The sequence below is a fragment of the Etheostoma spectabile genome, chromosome 9, assembly GCF_008692095.1.
Source record: "Etheostoma spectabile isolate EspeVRDwgs_2016 chromosome 9, UIUC_Espe_1.0, whole genome shotgun sequence".
NCBI classification, from domain to species: domain Eukaryota; kingdom Metazoa; phylum Chordata; class Actinopteri; order Perciformes; family Percidae; genus Etheostoma; species Etheostoma spectabile.
In genome coordinates, this window is record NC_045741.1 from 10,690,298 (window position 1) to 10,708,094 (window position 17,797).

General features: G+C 39.7%; 3 protein-coding genes across 6 annotated transcripts in view; all 3 read left to right on the top strand.

Moving 5' to 3' along the window:
* The window catches only part of fndc7b (fibronectin type III domain containing 7b), a 10,014-nt gene extending 9,659 nt beyond the window's left edge, over nt 1-355 (top strand). Inside the window, exons 14-15 of the mRNA XM_032526214.1 lie at nt 163-297; nt 339-355. Coding sequence (XP_032382105.1) covers nt 163-297; nt 339-355 — 152 coding nt within the window. The remainder of the gene's footprint in view (nt 1-162; nt 298-338) is intronic.
* LOC116695000 (fibronectin type III domain-containing protein 7) lies at nt 1-11,443 on the top strand. The gene is made up of 14 exons (XM_032524995.1): nt 1-423; nt 983-1,243; nt 1,428-1,688; nt 1,775-2,029; nt 2,572-2,835; nt 3,139-3,399; nt 4,256-4,516; nt 5,145-5,405; nt 6,637-6,894; nt 7,594-7,854; nt 8,495-8,782; nt 8,980-9,216; nt 9,717-9,782; nt 9,897-11,443. The coding sequence occupies exons 1-14, from the start codon at nt 405-407 to the stop codon at nt 10,181-10,183; spliced, it is 3,240 nt and encodes a 1,079-aa protein (XP_032380886.1). The 5' UTR covers nt 1-404; the 3' UTR covers nt 10,184-11,443.
* Nucleotides 11,444-12,232: 789 nt separating this feature from the next.
* henmt1 (HEN methyltransferase 1) overlaps nt 12,233-17,797 on the top strand; it is a 7,535-nt gene continuing 1,970 nt past the window's right edge. The window contains exons 1-8 of one of the 4 annotated variants that reach the window (XM_032524997.1): nt 12,233-12,489; nt 13,792-13,904; nt 14,139-14,273; nt 14,516-14,698; nt 14,893-15,079; nt 15,573-15,792; nt 16,051-16,150; nt 16,517-16,674. In XM_032524997.1, coding sequence (XP_032380888.1) covers nt 12,406-12,489; nt 13,792-13,904; nt 14,139-14,273; nt 14,516-14,698; nt 14,893-15,079; nt 15,573-15,792; nt 16,051-16,150; nt 16,517-16,674 — 1,180 coding nt within the window. In that variant the 5' untranslated portion in view covers nt 12,233-12,405. The remainder of the gene's footprint in view (nt 12,490-13,791; nt 13,905-14,138; nt 14,274-14,515; nt 14,699-14,892; nt 15,080-15,572; nt 15,793-16,050; nt 16,151-16,516; nt 16,675-17,797) is intronic. The other 3 variants (XM_032524998.1, XM_032524999.1, XM_032525001.1) reach the window with 3 other exon arrangements.

Sequence of the window (17,797 nt, forward strand, 5' to 3'; positions counted from 1 at the left end):
GTTTGTCACAGAAAATAAGATAAGGCCATTGATTTTCAGAAAAATGAAAAAAAAAAAGTAACTTTGAAATGGGTCAATTTGACCCGAATACCATACAAGGGTTAAATTAATTGTGTCACAAGTGTTACTACAGTCCTCCGTTTTGCACCCCCCCCCTCTTAGTTCCCTGCACACCTAGCATCGGCTCAGTGGTTCTGGACTGCTACACCAACTCGGCCCTCTTGGACTGGGCCTACGCCGAGGGTGGCCTGAACTACACCGCTACAGCCCAGACCACTAGCGGCCACGTGTCCACCTGTACCTCCAACTTCACCAACTGCGAGCTGAAGGACCTGCAGTGTGGTCGGACCTATAATGTTTTCACTGTGGCCTCAAATGAAAATTGTAGCAGCCCTCCAAGCACCATGTTGCAGGTGGAGTCAGGTGAGCTCTTGAAAAAGCATCTTTACTCAGTTTTATCAAATTAGAGATGAAGGGCAAGGACTTCAAATTAAGCGTTAATTTAACACTAACTGAAATTTAGTTTTCCTGACCTGTAGTGGCTGACATTCTCATCTTGCTGAAATAGCAGCATATGGGTGTGTTCTGTATTTACTTGACATTTGGTGCAAAGCAACTATGGGTCATTATTTTCACTTCCTATTTCCCCCGAAGAAAGTTTTGAATTTGATGTGTTTATTTTTGAATTTTAAACAAAACTATTGGTGTAATAGATTAGAATACAATAGATTGTAATAAAATACAATTTAAATGCACACATTATTTTAATCCTCTATTTTGCAACAGGAAAAATACAAGGGATGTGTGGTGTGTGATTTTAGTCAGAAGAGTTCAGCTAAATGCATTTTTTATCTTGGTGTTACTATGTAAAGTCAGGCAAATCTATGTTCAATAAAAAACATCTTATAAATGGCCTATGAGTCATCCTCTACCTGACAAAGTACACAACTAGCAATCAATCCCTCTCACTTTCCTCCTCCAGTGCCTTGCCTCCCTGGAAATGTTGTGACCGTACTGAACTGCTCTACCAACACAGCCCTTGTGAAGTGGCAGGCCAGCATAGGGGCTGATTACTATATTGTCCAAGCCCTCGGCGTGGAAGAACAAGAATCTAGCTGCGAGACATTCACACAGTCCTGTGTCCTCCCAGACCTTATGTGTGGCTTCACTTACAACATCAGTGTGATTGCTGTCAATAGCGTGTGCAATGTATCGCAGAGTGACATGACACAGCTGCAAACAGGTGAGGACCATCGAAGAATAGCAGCGTGGTAGACGTCTCTGTTACAGATTGGGCTAATTTAATTGTGCTAACTGTGTTATGTTGTCTTTAGTAGCGCTAATATAACTAGTAATGGAAAATGATTGGACCTATATTGATCCTGAATCCTGCATGAATTTTCATATTTCTCTCTGTGCCCGAGCAGTGCCCTGTGTACCACAACAGGTGAAGGCCCGGGTGGTTTGTGAGTCTGCCGCTGTGGCGGTCTCCTGGGAGCCCAGCAAAGGGGCATCATTATACACCACAGTTGCCCAGGGCAATGGCGGCTACGAGTCAGTGTGCAATACCAACGGGACAACATGCCTCTTCAATGACTTGCTGTGCGGCCTAAACTACTCCATCACTGTTAGTGCTTCAGATGAGACGTGTAGCAGCGCTAGAAGCTCTGCTGTGCAGCTCAACACAGGTAGAGTCAAGTGTCTGGCATACTGCACGTCATATTAAAGCTCTATAACTGTTGTCAATCATACCCGTCTGTCTTTCTGTCTGTAGTGCCGTGCGTACCACAGAATGTAACAGCAAAGATGGAGTGCAGTAATAACACAGGCGTTGTGTCATGGGAAGGAGAGGGTGTGTCCTCCTACATGGTGCAAGCTTTTGGGCCCGATGGCCACAAAATGCAGTGTAACAGCACCACAACCAGTTGCCAGCTACCCAGCATGCATTGTGGCCAGCTCTACAACCTGACAGTCACAGCTCAGGATGGACTGTGTGACAACAGCCGTGCCTACCTCAACCTACAGTCAGGTACATTTTTCAGTATGACAATTGTCCTTTTCCATGATGTTATGTTAGGGTTAAAGTTGTATTGGTTGTCTGACATAGAATAAATTAAAACAAGTTTATTTCTATTTCTATCATTAACCATTAACGGGGGGGGGGGCGAGCATCCTTGTTACCTCATAAATAGAGGTTTTGCCAGATAGAATACATATTATCTAATATAAAAGAGATAAAACTGAATTTAAGAAATCTAAATGCATTAATAAAGCATTTAAGAAGTTTGTTGAACTTTTTGGGTTTGTTAAACTCACTTTAGAGAATCAGGAAGGCACGCCAGAGTCATCAAGTAAGATTATAATCATCTTTGTCCATCAGTTTTCTATCCAGGCTCCCCTTTAGAAAGAACAATTTAGTGTTTAATGTTTGCTTGACTAGACAGAACCTTTCAAAGTGTAACTGTAAACTCTGCACGTTGTCACATGCAAATGGTCTCATCTCTGATATGGATATTAAGCAAAAGGAACTCAGTCGTCTTACTGCTCGTCTGTCCTCTTTTTCTGTCCCAGTGCCTTGCAGGCCAACCTACGTCAAGGCTTCCCTATTGTGCTACTCAAACTCTGCTGCAGTGACATGGGAGCGAGCCAGTGGAGCGCTCTCCTATCTTGCAATGGGTGTTACAGAAAACGGAAGCGACCAGACTGAATGTAACAACACAATGACCTACTGTACTCTGAGCAACCTACAGTGTGGACAGACATACAATGTGAGCGTCTTCAGCCAGGATGAGTCCTGCTCCAGTGTGGCGAGCGACAAGGCTTACATGCGGACAGGTATTGGGCCAAATACTTACTCATTGCAAAGCCTTGTTGTGACCTTCTATATATTGTGATGACAGTGTTATTTGTCGTTGTTTCAAAAGTGTTTGTTTTTTTTGGAGTGTCTGTGATATGTGTTAAATTGTTAATAAAAAAGTGCTTTTCTTCTGTGTAAATTTGCTTTTAAAGTTTTCCCCTGATCCCTTTGAACCTCAATGTTTCTCAATATAGCAACATGAACATTGCCTAGTTTGACATTGCTATATTAACCTGCCTCTTTGCTTTTCTCCGCCTCTCCCCTCTCTTTCTACCTCTCAGCCCCCTGTGCACCCCAGGATGTGGCTGTTAATGCACAGTGTGATGATGGTGCCATGAACGTGTCATGGTCCCCCAACCCCGATGCTCAATACTTCCATGTAGCAGCAGTCAGCAACACTGGGGCAAGACTCTACTGTAACTCCAGTAACACTTATTGCAACATAAGGGATCTACCATGTGGACAGGAATACAACGTGACTGTGCTGTCCGTGAGAGATCACTGTGAGAGTAAGCGCAGCGCTGTGGTAAAGACTTCCTCAGGTAAACTTCAATTTGTTCACTTTGGCCACTGAGCAATTATTATCAGACCAGTTTTAAACATGCCAAGCTGCGCCACCTATTGGATAGAAAAGAAGAAGCTGTTTTACAGTTTACATTTAAAAGAAACCGTTTGGGAAATACACTTATTCAGTTTTTTGGTTTTGAGAAGATTGATATCACACTAATGTATGGAGCTGGTGGCAGGAGGCAATTATCCTACTGCAAGTGACCACCAACACCTCTAAAGCTCACTGCTTAACATGCTGTATCTTATTTGTTTAATCCTTACACAAAATAAATACACTGGGGGGAGTTACATGCTGCACCTATTCTTCCTCCTATGTTGGTGAATAAGTGTTTTACCTGATTAAAAATTCAAACAATTTGTGTTGTAAAGTGTTGTAGATGGTGCACCTTAGCATGTAGACATAAACTGCTGCGTTTCTGCGGACACAAAACAATTCCATGTGTTTTGACATAACATAGTTCCTACCAACCCTGTGCTTCTGGAGAATGTCCTTAACCCTCTGAGCATTTTGGAAATGTATTTACTATTACTACTACTATTACTATTCATATATTATGATGTTTTTGTAAACTCATTTCAATCACCAAAACAACTGAGCGTAGGTATGTTTTTACAAGTGATATGAGATTTTGGGCGTCACTTTACAGAAAGCTGAGTTTGTTCTGAACATTTTGATATGAAACACATAGGGATCAAATTATAAGGAAATAGCCTAACAAGAGGAATTCAAGAAGATATGTTAAAATGTCCTTAGACCTTGGATGGTTGAACAGAAAAGCAGATAAAAAGTAAAGGATGGAGATATAAAATTCTGAATTCCCCCCACAGCTCCGTGTGTGCCCAGGAACGCTGAGGGCCGTCTGGACTGCGTATCAAACTCTGCTTGGGTGACGTGGGACGCCTTAGAAGGAGCTCTCAGCTACTTTGTGCTGGCCAAAGGGGTCGGAGGTCACAACTCCAGCTGCACTACCACCTCCTCTCCTTGTAATGTCCAAGATCTGAAATGTGGAACGCGTTACACCTTCCACGTCACTGCTATCAACAAATACTGCAAGAGTAATCACAGCACCCCTTTTGAGATTGAGACAGGTATTCAAAAAGAATCTTTTCTCACAAAATACAAATTTTAAAGTTAAGTGCTGAAGTGTTGTCTTTGAAGGTTACTAGGAAAATGATCTAGTAAGCATTATACCATATGAATGCATTACCAAACACTAAATAAAATGCTAAATCTCTTCTGGCACAAAAGTACTGTAACAATATCAGTCAGTGGTTCCCAACCTTTTTGGCTTGTAACCCCTTAAAATGAATGCCAGTGACTCGCAAACACTGAGTTTTCTTTTCAATTGACTCACTGTTACCGGTAAAACTATTCAATATTTCCCAAAAAATAAAGATTTGAGTAAAAACCTAAAAATGTCTTTCAATTTGTATAGCAAAATAATATTTTTATTTCTTTTCAATCCTAACAATATTCTTGGGACCCAATAAAAGTTTGAAAACTTAAGTTACAACTAATCATCTGCAATATAGGACTTTTTCAATAAAGCACCTATGAAGTCTTTTGAGAAGACAGCCTCTCTGACAGACTATGATAAACAAGAAATGGCAAGGATACAATGCTTAAGTTTCTCTTAAATTTACTGCCACTAAGAGCCATTTCATTTCATACTGCTAGTGTTTTCTGATGCTAATCTTTTTTATTCCTGTCCCATAGGTCCCTGTGCTCTAACATCCGTTAGTGTAGTGACAGAATGCGACAGCGACACAATCCTGGTTAACTGGGAGATGACAAAGGACGCACCGCTCTATCTTGTGACCGCTGAAGGCAATGATCAAACCCTCATATCCTGTAACAGCTCCTCCAACTCATGTGTACTCCCAAATATCCGCTGTGACATGTATTACAGCATCATAGTATCAGCTTCTTCGGATAAGTGCAGTAGCCTCAGAAGCCCACCAAAGAAGATCAAAACAGGTATTTTTCAACTTACCATTACAGTCGGATTCAGTTTATCACTCACTGCCAAAACAACTCTTGATCTCTACAAAAATGAAGACCTAATTAATCGTGTAGAGGAAGCAAAGCTACTTAAGAATCATCTTATACAAAAAATTGTCATGGGTAAAACACGTAGATAACGGGGTCTCGCTGTAATCAAGAGATAGCTGACATTTTTGACACAAGATACAGCTAAGCAAGTTACTCAGACCTTGGTTTTATCCCATCTTGATTATTGCCGCAGCAGTATGGTCAAGTACTTCTGTAGGTTATATGAGAAAAAATAGAGGATCTTCACTGTGGGTTACTATCTAATGTTGTTGCCATGAATGTAAATATTTCCTGGATGAACTAACCCTAACCCTAACAGCAAATTACTATATTTTTAAAGAAACACTCCATACATTTAGTTTAAAAATTTAACGGTCAGTGTTGATATGCATAACTATTATACAAGACATGCAGTAGCAGGGCATTTTATATTATACAAACTAGAAAGAACACACTCAAGTGTACAGTCATATGACGAGCAATGGATGAATTATATTTTATGTTTTATGTGAGGTTATACAGTGAGTTGTGTTTTTCTGCTTAGGAGTGATTGTGAGGTCTATTGTCACTGTGAACGTTATTCTTATGTCGACCCCAAAACAATTATGGGAATTTTGAAGTGCTCATATTATGCTAATTTTCAGGTTCATAATTGTATTTAGAGGTTATATCAGGAGGTTTACATGGTTTAATTTTCAACAAACACTATATTTTGTTGTACCGAACGTTGCTGCAGCTCCTTTTTTCACCCTGGTTGTTGAGCTCTCTGTTTTAGCTACCGAGCGAGGCATCTCACTTCTGTTCCATCTTTGTTGGGACTTGCACATGTGCAGTAGCTATGTAAGCACTACTAGCCAGTCAGAAGCAGAGTATGAGGGCGTGCCATGCTAGCAGCTAGCTGAGCATTATAACGTGTTTTACAAAGTAACGAACGCTCGTCACTGAAGTAAAGGCTGGACTACAACAGAGCTGTTTATACAGAGTATTACATGCACACAAAAAATGTCTATCTATCTATCTATCTATCAATCTATCTATGTAAATAAATAAAAAACACAATAAAGGAAAGGGAAAATGCCAAAAAGCATAATATGAGCACTTTAATAAACAAAACAAACATAAAAATGTAAGACTTACATTTGGTTTTTCTCTTTAGCGCCCTGTGTCCCAGACAATGTGACAGTGACAGCATCATGTGAGAAGAATGGTGCCAGAGTGACGTGGGGACAATCCCCTGTGGCTACATCCTACCTTCTGACAGCCACAGGAAGGGATGGACATGTTGCGAGCTGCAACACCTCAGTAAGCAACTGCAACCTGACTGATCTGCACTGCGGACAGCCGTACAGCTTAAACATCACTGCCAGTGGAGACAACTGCACCAGCAAGCCACACACTTCAACCTACAGAACAGGTAGAGATAGACATTTTAGTTTTTTCCATCAGGATAATCCACTCAGTATTAATACTGCTTTCAATGGGCACATACTGTATAGCAAACAATATGACAATAAGACAATTAAAACATCAAACAGATGGATAGATTTTCTGCTTTTCTTTATTGGATATTCAGGTTTTTCTGACAAAACAAGGGTAAGAGGTTATTTCAGAATGTTCAGCCCTTCTGTAGACAATACAAATAATTAGCAAATTATTGACATTTTTACTTGCAGCCCGAAAAAAAGTGATATTTGTAGAACAGAAGAGGAAGCCAGCTAATTGGAGCAGAGTCCTCAGGGAAATTGTGCCAACATCTTCTATTGGATACTGCAGTTTTTTTCTTTTCATGCCATAATGAACTAGTATTCAATTACTGGTGTTTGAAAAGTAACTTTTATTGTTGTTCTGTTATTGTACTAATCAATAATAACTCACATGATGCACCTTCTAGCTGCTACACTCTGTTTGGTTTCTAAATTACAACCAAGTTAAACTGACTAAAGGAACAGTACAGTGTGCTGGGTTCTACACTTACTAGTCACCTGTCATGATTTGACTTTTTTAAACTCATAACCAACAAGGATGGGTTAACATTATACCTAAAATTTTGAAACTGCAGGCCAGCTTCCTGTTTGATTTTCTAATAGGAATTGTTTTCTCTCTGTGGTCGTAGTGCCCTGTGATCCCTCTGGCCTCGCAGTGGATATTAATTGTGAGACCAACTCTGCCATTCTGTCTTGGGGTGCCAGTGAGGGTGCTGTGGAGTATTTTGGCTTTTCCCAAGCTGACAATGGAGGCATGCTCTACTGCCACAGCACTGTCCCCTTCTGCACCATGGAAGGCTTGGAATGTGGTCACGTTTACAATTTCTCTGTTAAAGCCTCAAACGGTGTCTGCAACAGCTCGCTCAGTGCACCTCTGCGGGCGGGAGCAGGTAAATATTAGAGATCAAAAATAAAACTTTAATTTAACATAATTAATACTCCAATAAGTAAAGTGAGCACAAATTCATTTTTACATAAACAAAATATGTGGATAAATAAGTGTACATCGATATTAAAATGTTAAGTCTTGTTCAGGTATAATACAAAAGTGAGTCCACAATGAATTGGTTTGTACTTCCCTGCCTGGTTTATTTTATACATAAGTCAATTGGGAACAGTTTCATTTGCAATGACGACCTGTCATATTCACACAGTTATACATTGATACCTGGAAGCTGCCCAGTACAACCACAGTCTGATCTGCTAGTCACTGAGCAGCTCCACTGGAGTGGTTGGGGTTAAGGCCTTGCTCAAGGGCACCTCAGTACTGGTGATGAGGGAGGGACAAGTCAGGGGTTCAGTCTGGGGATTGATACCAACAATACAGCTAGTCTAGTGGTAAACATGTTGTAAAACTTGGTAATCCTACCAAAAAGTCCAAAGAAGTTGTTAAATGTAGTCCTTTGAAAACACATTTTAAAGAATAACAAGTGGTATGCTGGTAGACTACACATGAAGAACAAGAGCTAAAAGTATTTTACTGGTCTAATTCCAATGTCAAAATACTGACTTAACCTCTCACCTCCTCAGCTCCATGCGCGCCGACTGCTCTGAAAGTCCGAATGCAGAAGATAGGCCAAGCACACTGGGCCATGACGTCATGGGACAGCGTCAATTGTTCCGACGTTGAGTATCTTGCAAAGATAACCGGTCAAATCCAAAACAACCCACAAGCCCTGATGGAGGTCTTTTCCTACTGGCTGCCCAGGAGATACTTTGAGTTCCCAATGCCTTGCAGCACAGCTTACAACCTCACTGTACAGGCCAGAAACTCAGGCGGGGTCAGCAAGCCATCCACTGCCTTTACTGGAGTCACAGGTAACTTTATACAGATAGTGAAGAGTGTTTTAGTGACCTTTACATAGATAAAAGGTGTTAATTAAAGTATTTTTCAATAATGTATTTTTCAACAATTGTACCTTACTAAAATAAAGTGTTGCCTAAAAATGATGATGCATGTTTTAAATACAACATCCTGCAGTCCCTGATAACAGCCTTTTCACTCACTTTCCCAGTCCCCTGTTCACCACAGAATGTGAGGTACAGTGGTAATAGAGACTCTGCTGTGCTTTCCTGGGATGCATCAGTGTTTGCCACAAGGTACACTGTCTACAGTGTGTCGGGGTCAGGCCGTGTTGAGCTTTGCAACACCACTGGGCTCTCCTGCCGGCTGACCAACTTCTATCCTAACACCACTGAAGTGACAGCAAGCAATGCAGCGGGATGGAGCCTACCCAACCAAAATATTACAGGTCAGACTCGGGGTGATGGTGCTTTCACACCTATCTGTTTGTCTGTCCGAGATCTCCCCTGACACATCAACAGCTCCACATTAAACAATGTCACAAATGTTCTGCTAATGGAATATAGCAACAACACAGTAACAATGTCCTGCACATTTTGTGGTACAAATGGCTCTTATTTTGTCCCATTCTGCTTGGTTATTATATTAATGCATGGAGAGTTATTTCTTTAGTTAATCTTACATGTCTGACAAAGGAGAGTATAAAACACACATGGTTTAGTAAGGTCCTGCATAGCTTGCAGTCAGTTACCTGAATTTGAAACAAATGGGAGATGAAATGGAAAAAAAAGTATTTGCCTCACAGAAAACAATGCTGTGTTGACTAGTAAACAGCTGCAATTATCACTGCTGCCAAATCCAACCAATGTTCAATTTCGTTTAATTACCACCCCCTTCTATACTTAAAATTTAAAAATGTTCTGATGAGTATGTTCTCACCTTTCTCAGGTCCAGTACAAGCTCGCAGAAGAAGAGATTTACGAGCCAGTGAAATCTTTGCCCATTTTGAGAAAGGTAAATGTTTTTTTGTTACATAACTTAGAGATAGTGTGAAGCATATCAATGAATTATGAATCTGAAATCATAGGCCTTTACTATGACCCAAGTGTTAAAATCTCTCTCTCTCAGATCTTGAAAGCCCAGAAGTGACTGTGACAGTGAGTGGAGTTTCCTTGTATGTGAATTGGACGACAGTGAAGGATGCAACAGAGTACACAGTTGTGATTGAGGAGGAACAGAAAGACCAGGAGACCATTCAGCCACCTATAGTGGAAACCACGGAAGGAAATTTTTACTCAGTGACTGACCTCAAGCCTTGGACCACCTACTGCATCAGGCTTGCAGCCAAAAACACTATCAAGCAAAGCAACTACTCCATTAGGCCAATATGCAGAAGCACTAGTGCCTCCAAATAAACCACAGATCCACTTATTAAATAGACACTGGACTCAGCAGAAATAAGAGTTATTTGTTTGTTTTCTTCACCCTGTAGCATCCATTACACAAGTGTTAACAGTTCAATGTCTAAATACTTTAGAAGGAAAATTGTAAAATGACAGTAATTACAACTACAAAGCTACAGCATCATTCTTCTGTTTCGACTATATCTTACGTACAACGAATAAATTGTGATCAACCCTGAGTAGAACCTTTAGATTGGAATGCTTATGAATCTTTGTTAGCAATAGCATATATACATTTTTTTCATTATTGTGGCTGGTATCATAGCATAACAATGTATTGCTGAAATTCTATTTATCAAAAATGGTTTTATTTTCATGATAGGTTATTAGATTCTCTGGGTAATTGTTAAACAAAAAAAAAGTAGTGTAGACGAATAAACTCATAATTTATCAAGCAATACTTTTTAAAAACATCTCATTTTGTGACCATGTCGGGTTCTTTTTAACGATCCCAGATATGAAGGAATAATAATATAATATATAATAATATGAAGGAAGGAATTTGGGGTGGCAGTAACCCAGTTTGTAGGGAGTTGGGCTGGGAACCGGAAGGTCACTGGTTCAAGTCCCCATATGGACCAAAGTACGGAGTGTGGATTGGTGGCTGGAGAGATGCCACTTCAACTTCTGGGGACTGCCAGGTGCTCTTGAGCAAGGCACTGTACCCCCCCCCCCAAACCACTCAGGGCACTGGTTCAACTGGCAGCCCCCTCACTCTGACATCTCTCCATTTGTGCATGAATAGGTCCTGAGAGAGTGTCAATTGTAATTTCCCCACTGGGGATTATTATTATAAAAATAAAACACCCCTCTGTTTAAACATTAGTGTTTAATGTTTTTATCAACTGTGTGTGCTTCTATCTAAAGCTTTGAATAATTACTGCAGCCCTAGATAGACACACCTGTGGAACACATCAGCAACTTACATTGTTAACATAGATCTCAATGAGTAATATCGGCATTGACTCCGTTTGGCAATTTAATGCCACATAATGCAATTTTTTTGTGTTTTCTTTCTTTCTTTGCAACTTAAGGCTTCACTTCATTCATTATGGGAGACTGTTTAGTTTTGAAATACACTTATATGAAATACAAACAGATCTTTGGGAAATAATTTAATAGCTTCTCTGAACCACTGGTGTTGAAATCCATTATCTCCACTGGCAAAGGTTGTTTCTAAAGTATAGAGGTTAAATCCTGAAAATTGTTTATTTTTTCTGTCCTACCAAATAAATGACATTTATGTGTCACAGCATTAAACTGTCAATGTGTATTCAAATGTCAAATTAGACTGGCTTCACCTTCATAATATAAGTTGGTTTATATTATAGTATATTGCGTATCGCTACATGAGCTCTCCTAAACCCTACAACTATGAGCACTAAAATACATTATTTGCTTTTGTTTTATTTTGTAATGTGCCCATTAGGTGTTTGGATGCTGATTGGACTTGACGTAAATTTGTGCATTGTTTTAACTCTCTTCATCATTTAGGCTTTGAAGATATTTTAATATGATTTAATTACATATTAAAACAGAAATGTTTCATAATATAAGGCATTTTTGTGTTTGATGCATAGACCGTTACAGTCTATGGTTTGATGACTGAAGATTTATTCTTGGAACCTCTCAGTAAGTTCTTCTTTTTTTAACAAATACCTCAATTAGTTTAATTTTGGCATTCAATTTGACTGGTCACTTAACAGATTTATGAGACTGGTCAGCTTTGAAGAACACTAATATTAAACATACTGATAGGATACCTTTAAGAAATAATGTAAACATTTGCATTTTTCACAGGAAACAAAGGAAAATACTATAAGATTTATCCTCTGTAGAACATGCATGGCTGTACATTCAATTCATTCAGTCTCTAGCGTTAGCTAAATTCCACTGCAAACCTCTAGCATCAACAGGTGTTAGATATTAAACAGTGTTAGGATTAAAGTGCTGGACCTGGACCGACCTATTTTATAGTCTTATATGGGACCGCTCAGAGAAATAAATACTTAGAAAATTCGCACTTACCAGGTCAAATGTATCTTGACATTGCATTAAATGGTTTGTAGGCATCGTTGTTGTCCAAAAAAGGAATTAAATAAAAAATACCGCGTAAACAATAACTAATAACAGCGCCCTCTGGGGTCAGGCGAGGATGGTAGTTGAACGCAAAGATGGATCCAGTCTTCAGTCCGCCACTTCACAGACAGAGACATCAGTTTGTCATAGATTTTGTCAAGAGGAACAAACCCAAAAAGGTGGCTACCGTCTTAATGAGAAACACACTTTAGCTTCTAAAGCAACGTCTGTTTGAGCCGGTAGCTATGCTAACGATAATTCAAACGCTAATGGAATCGAAGCTAGCTAGCTAAAGGTTTTTACCGAACCAATAACGTCGTAGCGTTAGAGCTAACGTTATATTCGCACAACCTAGCTAGCTAGCTATATTAGGTGAAGTATTAAATGTTTTTCATAACGTTAATGGTTTAACCATTTGCCGTGAAAACTTTAACATTGTAAAGAATAACAAACCCAAACCTTTGGGGTACTTATTTTTCTTCTACTTCAAAAACAACGTTTGTTTGCTAACGTGACAGCCGTTAGCTAGCTAACCTTTTCACCAATGCTTTTCACCCCTTACCGATCCAAATGCGCTGCGGTCAAGCTAGCCTTCATTCCGCGGTACCCATTTTTTCCTGTCTATGAATCGCGCAAGGATACGCCCGGTTTTCCAAATCAGTTAACCTTAGAGTAATATAAATTACATAAATGGAAATAATATTAATTAGATTAACAAAGTATAAAAATACTGTCTATTTTATGAAAAATAACTGTTAAATTGTGATAAAAATGACCTTATCTTTTAAATGTTAAGGACAACTAGCGTTTTAGTCTCACAATCATAGACTGTTAATAATAATTATATACAGTCTATGCTCACAGTCAAGCATTTTTATGATATGATGTTAGATATGGATGGATAATATTAGAATTCCCGCATGCACTTTGAACTGCCTGCCTTTCTGAAACTGGAGTTGCTGTAAAAACAAACCGCTCCATAATTTCAAACAGTGAATGATACATTTGAGTTTTGGACATCTCTGACTACATTTAACTCAAAATCACTCAACTCAGTCAAACATATATGTCACTATCGGATTTGAATTGGCAATGTGTTTACAGCATATACAGTGTCAAAAGTCATTTCAAGTTACTAATGTGGTACTTTTACTGATTAATCTCTAAATTGATACTATAAAATGCTTGATTTTGAGTCTGTATAGTCAGATGTCCTGGACTCACATTTAACATGCAGGCAGAAATTATAATTGTTTTCCTCACAATTTGGTGGAGTTTTAGAGCTAACTGTAGCAATATTTGCACTTACCTGGATTTAAATCAACTTATTAGCGTTAATTGTGCTTCATAATGGGTTGTGATTTTTACAATGATAACCCATTTGATATATTTCTCTCTCGAGTCAAAAGTCTACTGAAGTTACTTTAACTTTTACCCAGTTTCCCCAGTTAGCCTACGTCATCTTATATCTTTCTCCTCAGGTGGTGGACTTGGGCTGCAGTGAGTGCAACCTTCTTCAAAAACTGAAGTTTCACCGTGAAATTGAACTGCTAGTTGGAGTGGACATCAATGGTGCCAATATAAAAAAAAAAATGTATGTACTGTATGATTACAAAAGCCATCATCCATGACTTAGCTCTTTTTTTGATAACAGTACATGGTACTATATATACAATATAATTAGTATTTTCTCAAGCAGGGCCCTCCCCTTGCTTTTTGGATAAGAGCTTGATCTTCAACTCCTCGATTACGTTGTGTTTTTTGTTGTTGTGATAAGTAATACTGTGTAGATTGATAATGTGTACACTGTGCTTATGTGTATCTTCAGGCATGGATTAGCCCCTATGTCAACTGACTATCTGCAGCCAAGTTTTGATCAGCTGCGCATTGAACTGTACCAGGGCTCAGTCACACAAGAAGATGCCCGCCTCAGAGGATTTGATCTGGTGACCAGTATAGAGCTGTAAGGGGCCGTTTGGCTGTTGAGGTTCAATGACTTCAAGTGTTCGTGCTTTGACAGCTATCAGTAGAAATATTCATGTTTTTGTTTCATATTTTGTCAATTGTCTTGTTCTCTTGCTTCAACACCTTTTCCCCATCTTAATGTGGTCTTTCTCTCTATCACTGTGGCTTCCATCTTTTTGTTTCTCTGTGACCCTCCGGGCCATAATTTATCACCATGTTTCTGCCCCTGGCTGTCTGCAGCATAGAGCACCTCCCTCTGGCTGACGTGGAGCGCTTCTCTAAGGTGGTGTTTGGTTACATGACCCCAGTGGCGGTTATCGTCAGTACTCCAAACTTTGAGTTCAACCACCTTTTCCATCAACCGGCAGGTTTCAGGCACAGTGATCACAAGTTTGAGTGGACCAGAGCAGAGTTCAAATCCTGGTATGCTGTTTTTCCCATTTTAAGGCTTTTTGGAGTGTAGTGGAAAGTACAAAGTTGATGTTGTTGATGAACATGGTAGAGACAGGGAATACTAATGGATACATCCACCCTAAAACACATCCGCACTGTTAAATGTTCCTTAATCAACAATAAAGATTTAAACTGAATTGTGTTATCATTGCATCTTTCCTCAGGGCTCTGAAGGTGTGTTTGGAGTACGGTTATGCGGTGGAGTTCACTGGTGTTGGACAGGCACCACCCGGCCAGCAGGAGAGAGTCGGCTTCTGCTCCCAGATTGGTGTGTTTCGCCGGCTCGAAGGGAGACAGAATGGCAACATGTCGTTTGGTGATGATGCTGAGGATGTGTTTCAATACACACTGGTGAGTAAACATCTTTATAGCTCAGTCATTTCTGAGTCATGTTGACCCAGTCTTAAAAGACTCAACCTGTTGCTATGTGACCGATTCATGGGGATTTTTTGTTCCCCCTTCCCTCTCCATATTTTCTGTTGCTCCCTAGTTTCACTACCAAATAAAGGCAACACTAGTATAAAAATATGTTGTATATCTTTGCTGAAACAACTTTTAAATTAGTTGTTAGAATAATGTATTAAATTCAAAACGTTTTTTGGGATGCCTGGGGTTGTTTAGAATTTCCTTATATTCAGTCAGATGATTAACAGATCACCAAAGATGCTAAGTGCACACACATATAAAACAAAAACAACTTTTATTTATTTTGAGTTCTATATATACTCTTAGAAGATACAAAAATATGTGGGAACATTCAGGATGCTCTCACAATCCATAAGGATTTCTATGATAAGCTGATATTGTGATCTATGTCTCTTTTTTTAACCTGTTTCTATATCAGCTCTATAGTATAAACTACCCCAGCCTGCATAACAACAACATCTTGCAGAGGGTCCTGGTGAGTGAGGTGTTGTACTGGGCAGAAAAGATGAAGAGAAACTGGATTGAGGAGAAGACTGGTGAGAGGGATGACACTTATGCTTTGTGTCGGGCTGAGTGGGAAGGAGAGGAATGCCTCGGAGCGTCGGAACAACACATGGAGATGGAAGACAAACAGACAGGTGAACGTCCCACCACCACCAACACCAACAACAACAACAACAACAATTGTTGGAAACAACAGGGCCAGCAAAAAGCGCCCAGGAAATTATTTTGAACTGTCTGAATCTCAGTTCCATTGGTGTTTTTCTCTAAATCAAACGTTTCTCCAGAATGTCATTGTGTTTTGTGCTGCCAGGTTGTTTGTGTTAAAATGTTCTTGGCAAAGAAGCTTAAATTATGTTTCTTTAAAAAAATAACCAATGTTTTATACCTCACGGCAGCATGTGGAGCAGAGATGAAAAATCCAGGGGAGCATCAGGAATCAGAGCTGTTTTGGACAAATGGCGAAAGACAACAGGAGTCTCTGAGATTGCACAGGTGTGTTTCCTCGAAGAGGAGGAACAGTATGGCGATGACGAGTTAGAAGGCAGTTTGTGATATGCCGATCACAAGCACGGGCCTTGTTTTTGTGGCACCTGTACTTTTGACTAACTGCTATACACTTGTCTCATTACATTTGTATGCTATACCATGTTACCAACTATTATTGTTGATACCATTAAAACGTATCAATGTAAAGTCTGTATTTTTTTAATTTCAATATGTGTTGCATGTAGCTGCTATTAAAAACTCACAAATGTCATTATTGATCTTTCATTTGAAAAAGATCTACAAAAAGTTGTCATCACAGCTAGCATAAAGGTTTCATGTCGTAATGTCCCCTTTTTGTGTGTGTGCTGGCAGGTGTGTGTCTGTACCTCTGGCCGTGCTTTGGTCCTGCTGCCCCAAACTCAGTGCCCTGAGTGGAAGTCTCAGTAATCTCAGACATATCCTGATGAATGACCCCGAAGTTAAACTGAGCCATGACGGCTCTGCTGTGCTCCTAAATGACCAGGAACAAGGTACTGTTAACATGTAATCACTGTTATGTCCATTATATGTGTAAAACGTTAAACATTCATGATGAGATGGGGACAAATCTATTCTATGTTGTCAAATTTAATAAGCAACTTATTCTTCTTCTGGTGTGTACATTTCTTCTCCACTAGTGATGTTCCGCTTAAAGGTCCCATGGTATAAAAATTTTACTTTATAAGGTTTTGTAACATTAATATGAGTTCCCCCGGCCTGCCTTTGGTCCCCCTGTGGCTGGAAATGGCGATAGATGTAAACCGAGCCCTGGGTATCCTGCTCTGACTTTGAGAAAATGAAAGCTCAGATGGGCCAATCTGGAATCTTCCCTATATGACGCAATAAGGGGAAAGGTTACTTCCCCTTTCTCTGCTTTGCCTGCTAAGAGAATTTGTCCGGCCCTTGAGAAAGAGAGAGACAAAAGACCCTAACTTGCACCCGGTGCAGCACTAAGCCCGTTGCAAGTGTCTTTGCTAGTTTAAGACCGACGCAGTTGTCAATTTCCCACGTCATTAAAACAGCAAATGCACCTGCGCCCAAGGGCGTGTTGGTCTTTCAGGGAGGTGTGTTCAGGTGAATTATTAGTCTAATGCTATCTTGAGGCAGTGGGAAGTGATCACGCCATTGACCAACAGAAAACTGGTCTAAAGTCAATAGTGCAGTATGTCATTGTAATTTTAACAGCAAATAAGTAAAATGTGTCTAGGCTGTGCACAAGCGTGCACACTGTGCTTGTTTATACACACACACACACACACACACACACACACACAACACACACACACACACACACACAAACAACACCCACACACAGGGAAGCGCAGAAGCACACAAACATGCAAAAGATTACGGAATAAAAATATTATGGTGCAAATCCGCAGTGTGCCAAGGTACAAACGTTTTGGATTCTGTAGAAACTTTTAAAAAACACCTGAAGACACATCTTTTTAGACAAGCTTTTAACTAGCAATACGGCTTAGTATTTTATGTGTTGCTGTTTTATTTGTTTTTACTGTAAAGCACTTTGTGACCCTTCTTGTCTGTAAAAGGTGCTATATAAATAAAGTTTACTTACTTACAAACGTGCCTGGCTTTTAAAGGGAATAGGAGATG

What these genes read in the sequence shown, in the direction of transcription:
- LOC116695000 (XM_032524995.1), top strand. An exon ending in CACTTCAACCTACAGAACAG is followed by an intron (nt 6,895 to 7,593) that starts GTAGAGATAGAC and finishes CTGTGGTCGTAG; the next exon opens with TGCCCTGTGATCCCTCTGGC. An exon ending in ACCTCTGCGGGCGGGAGCAG is followed by an intron (nt 7,855 to 8,494) that starts GTAAATATTAGA and finishes TCACCTCCTCAG; the next exon opens with CTCCATGCGCGCCGACTGCT.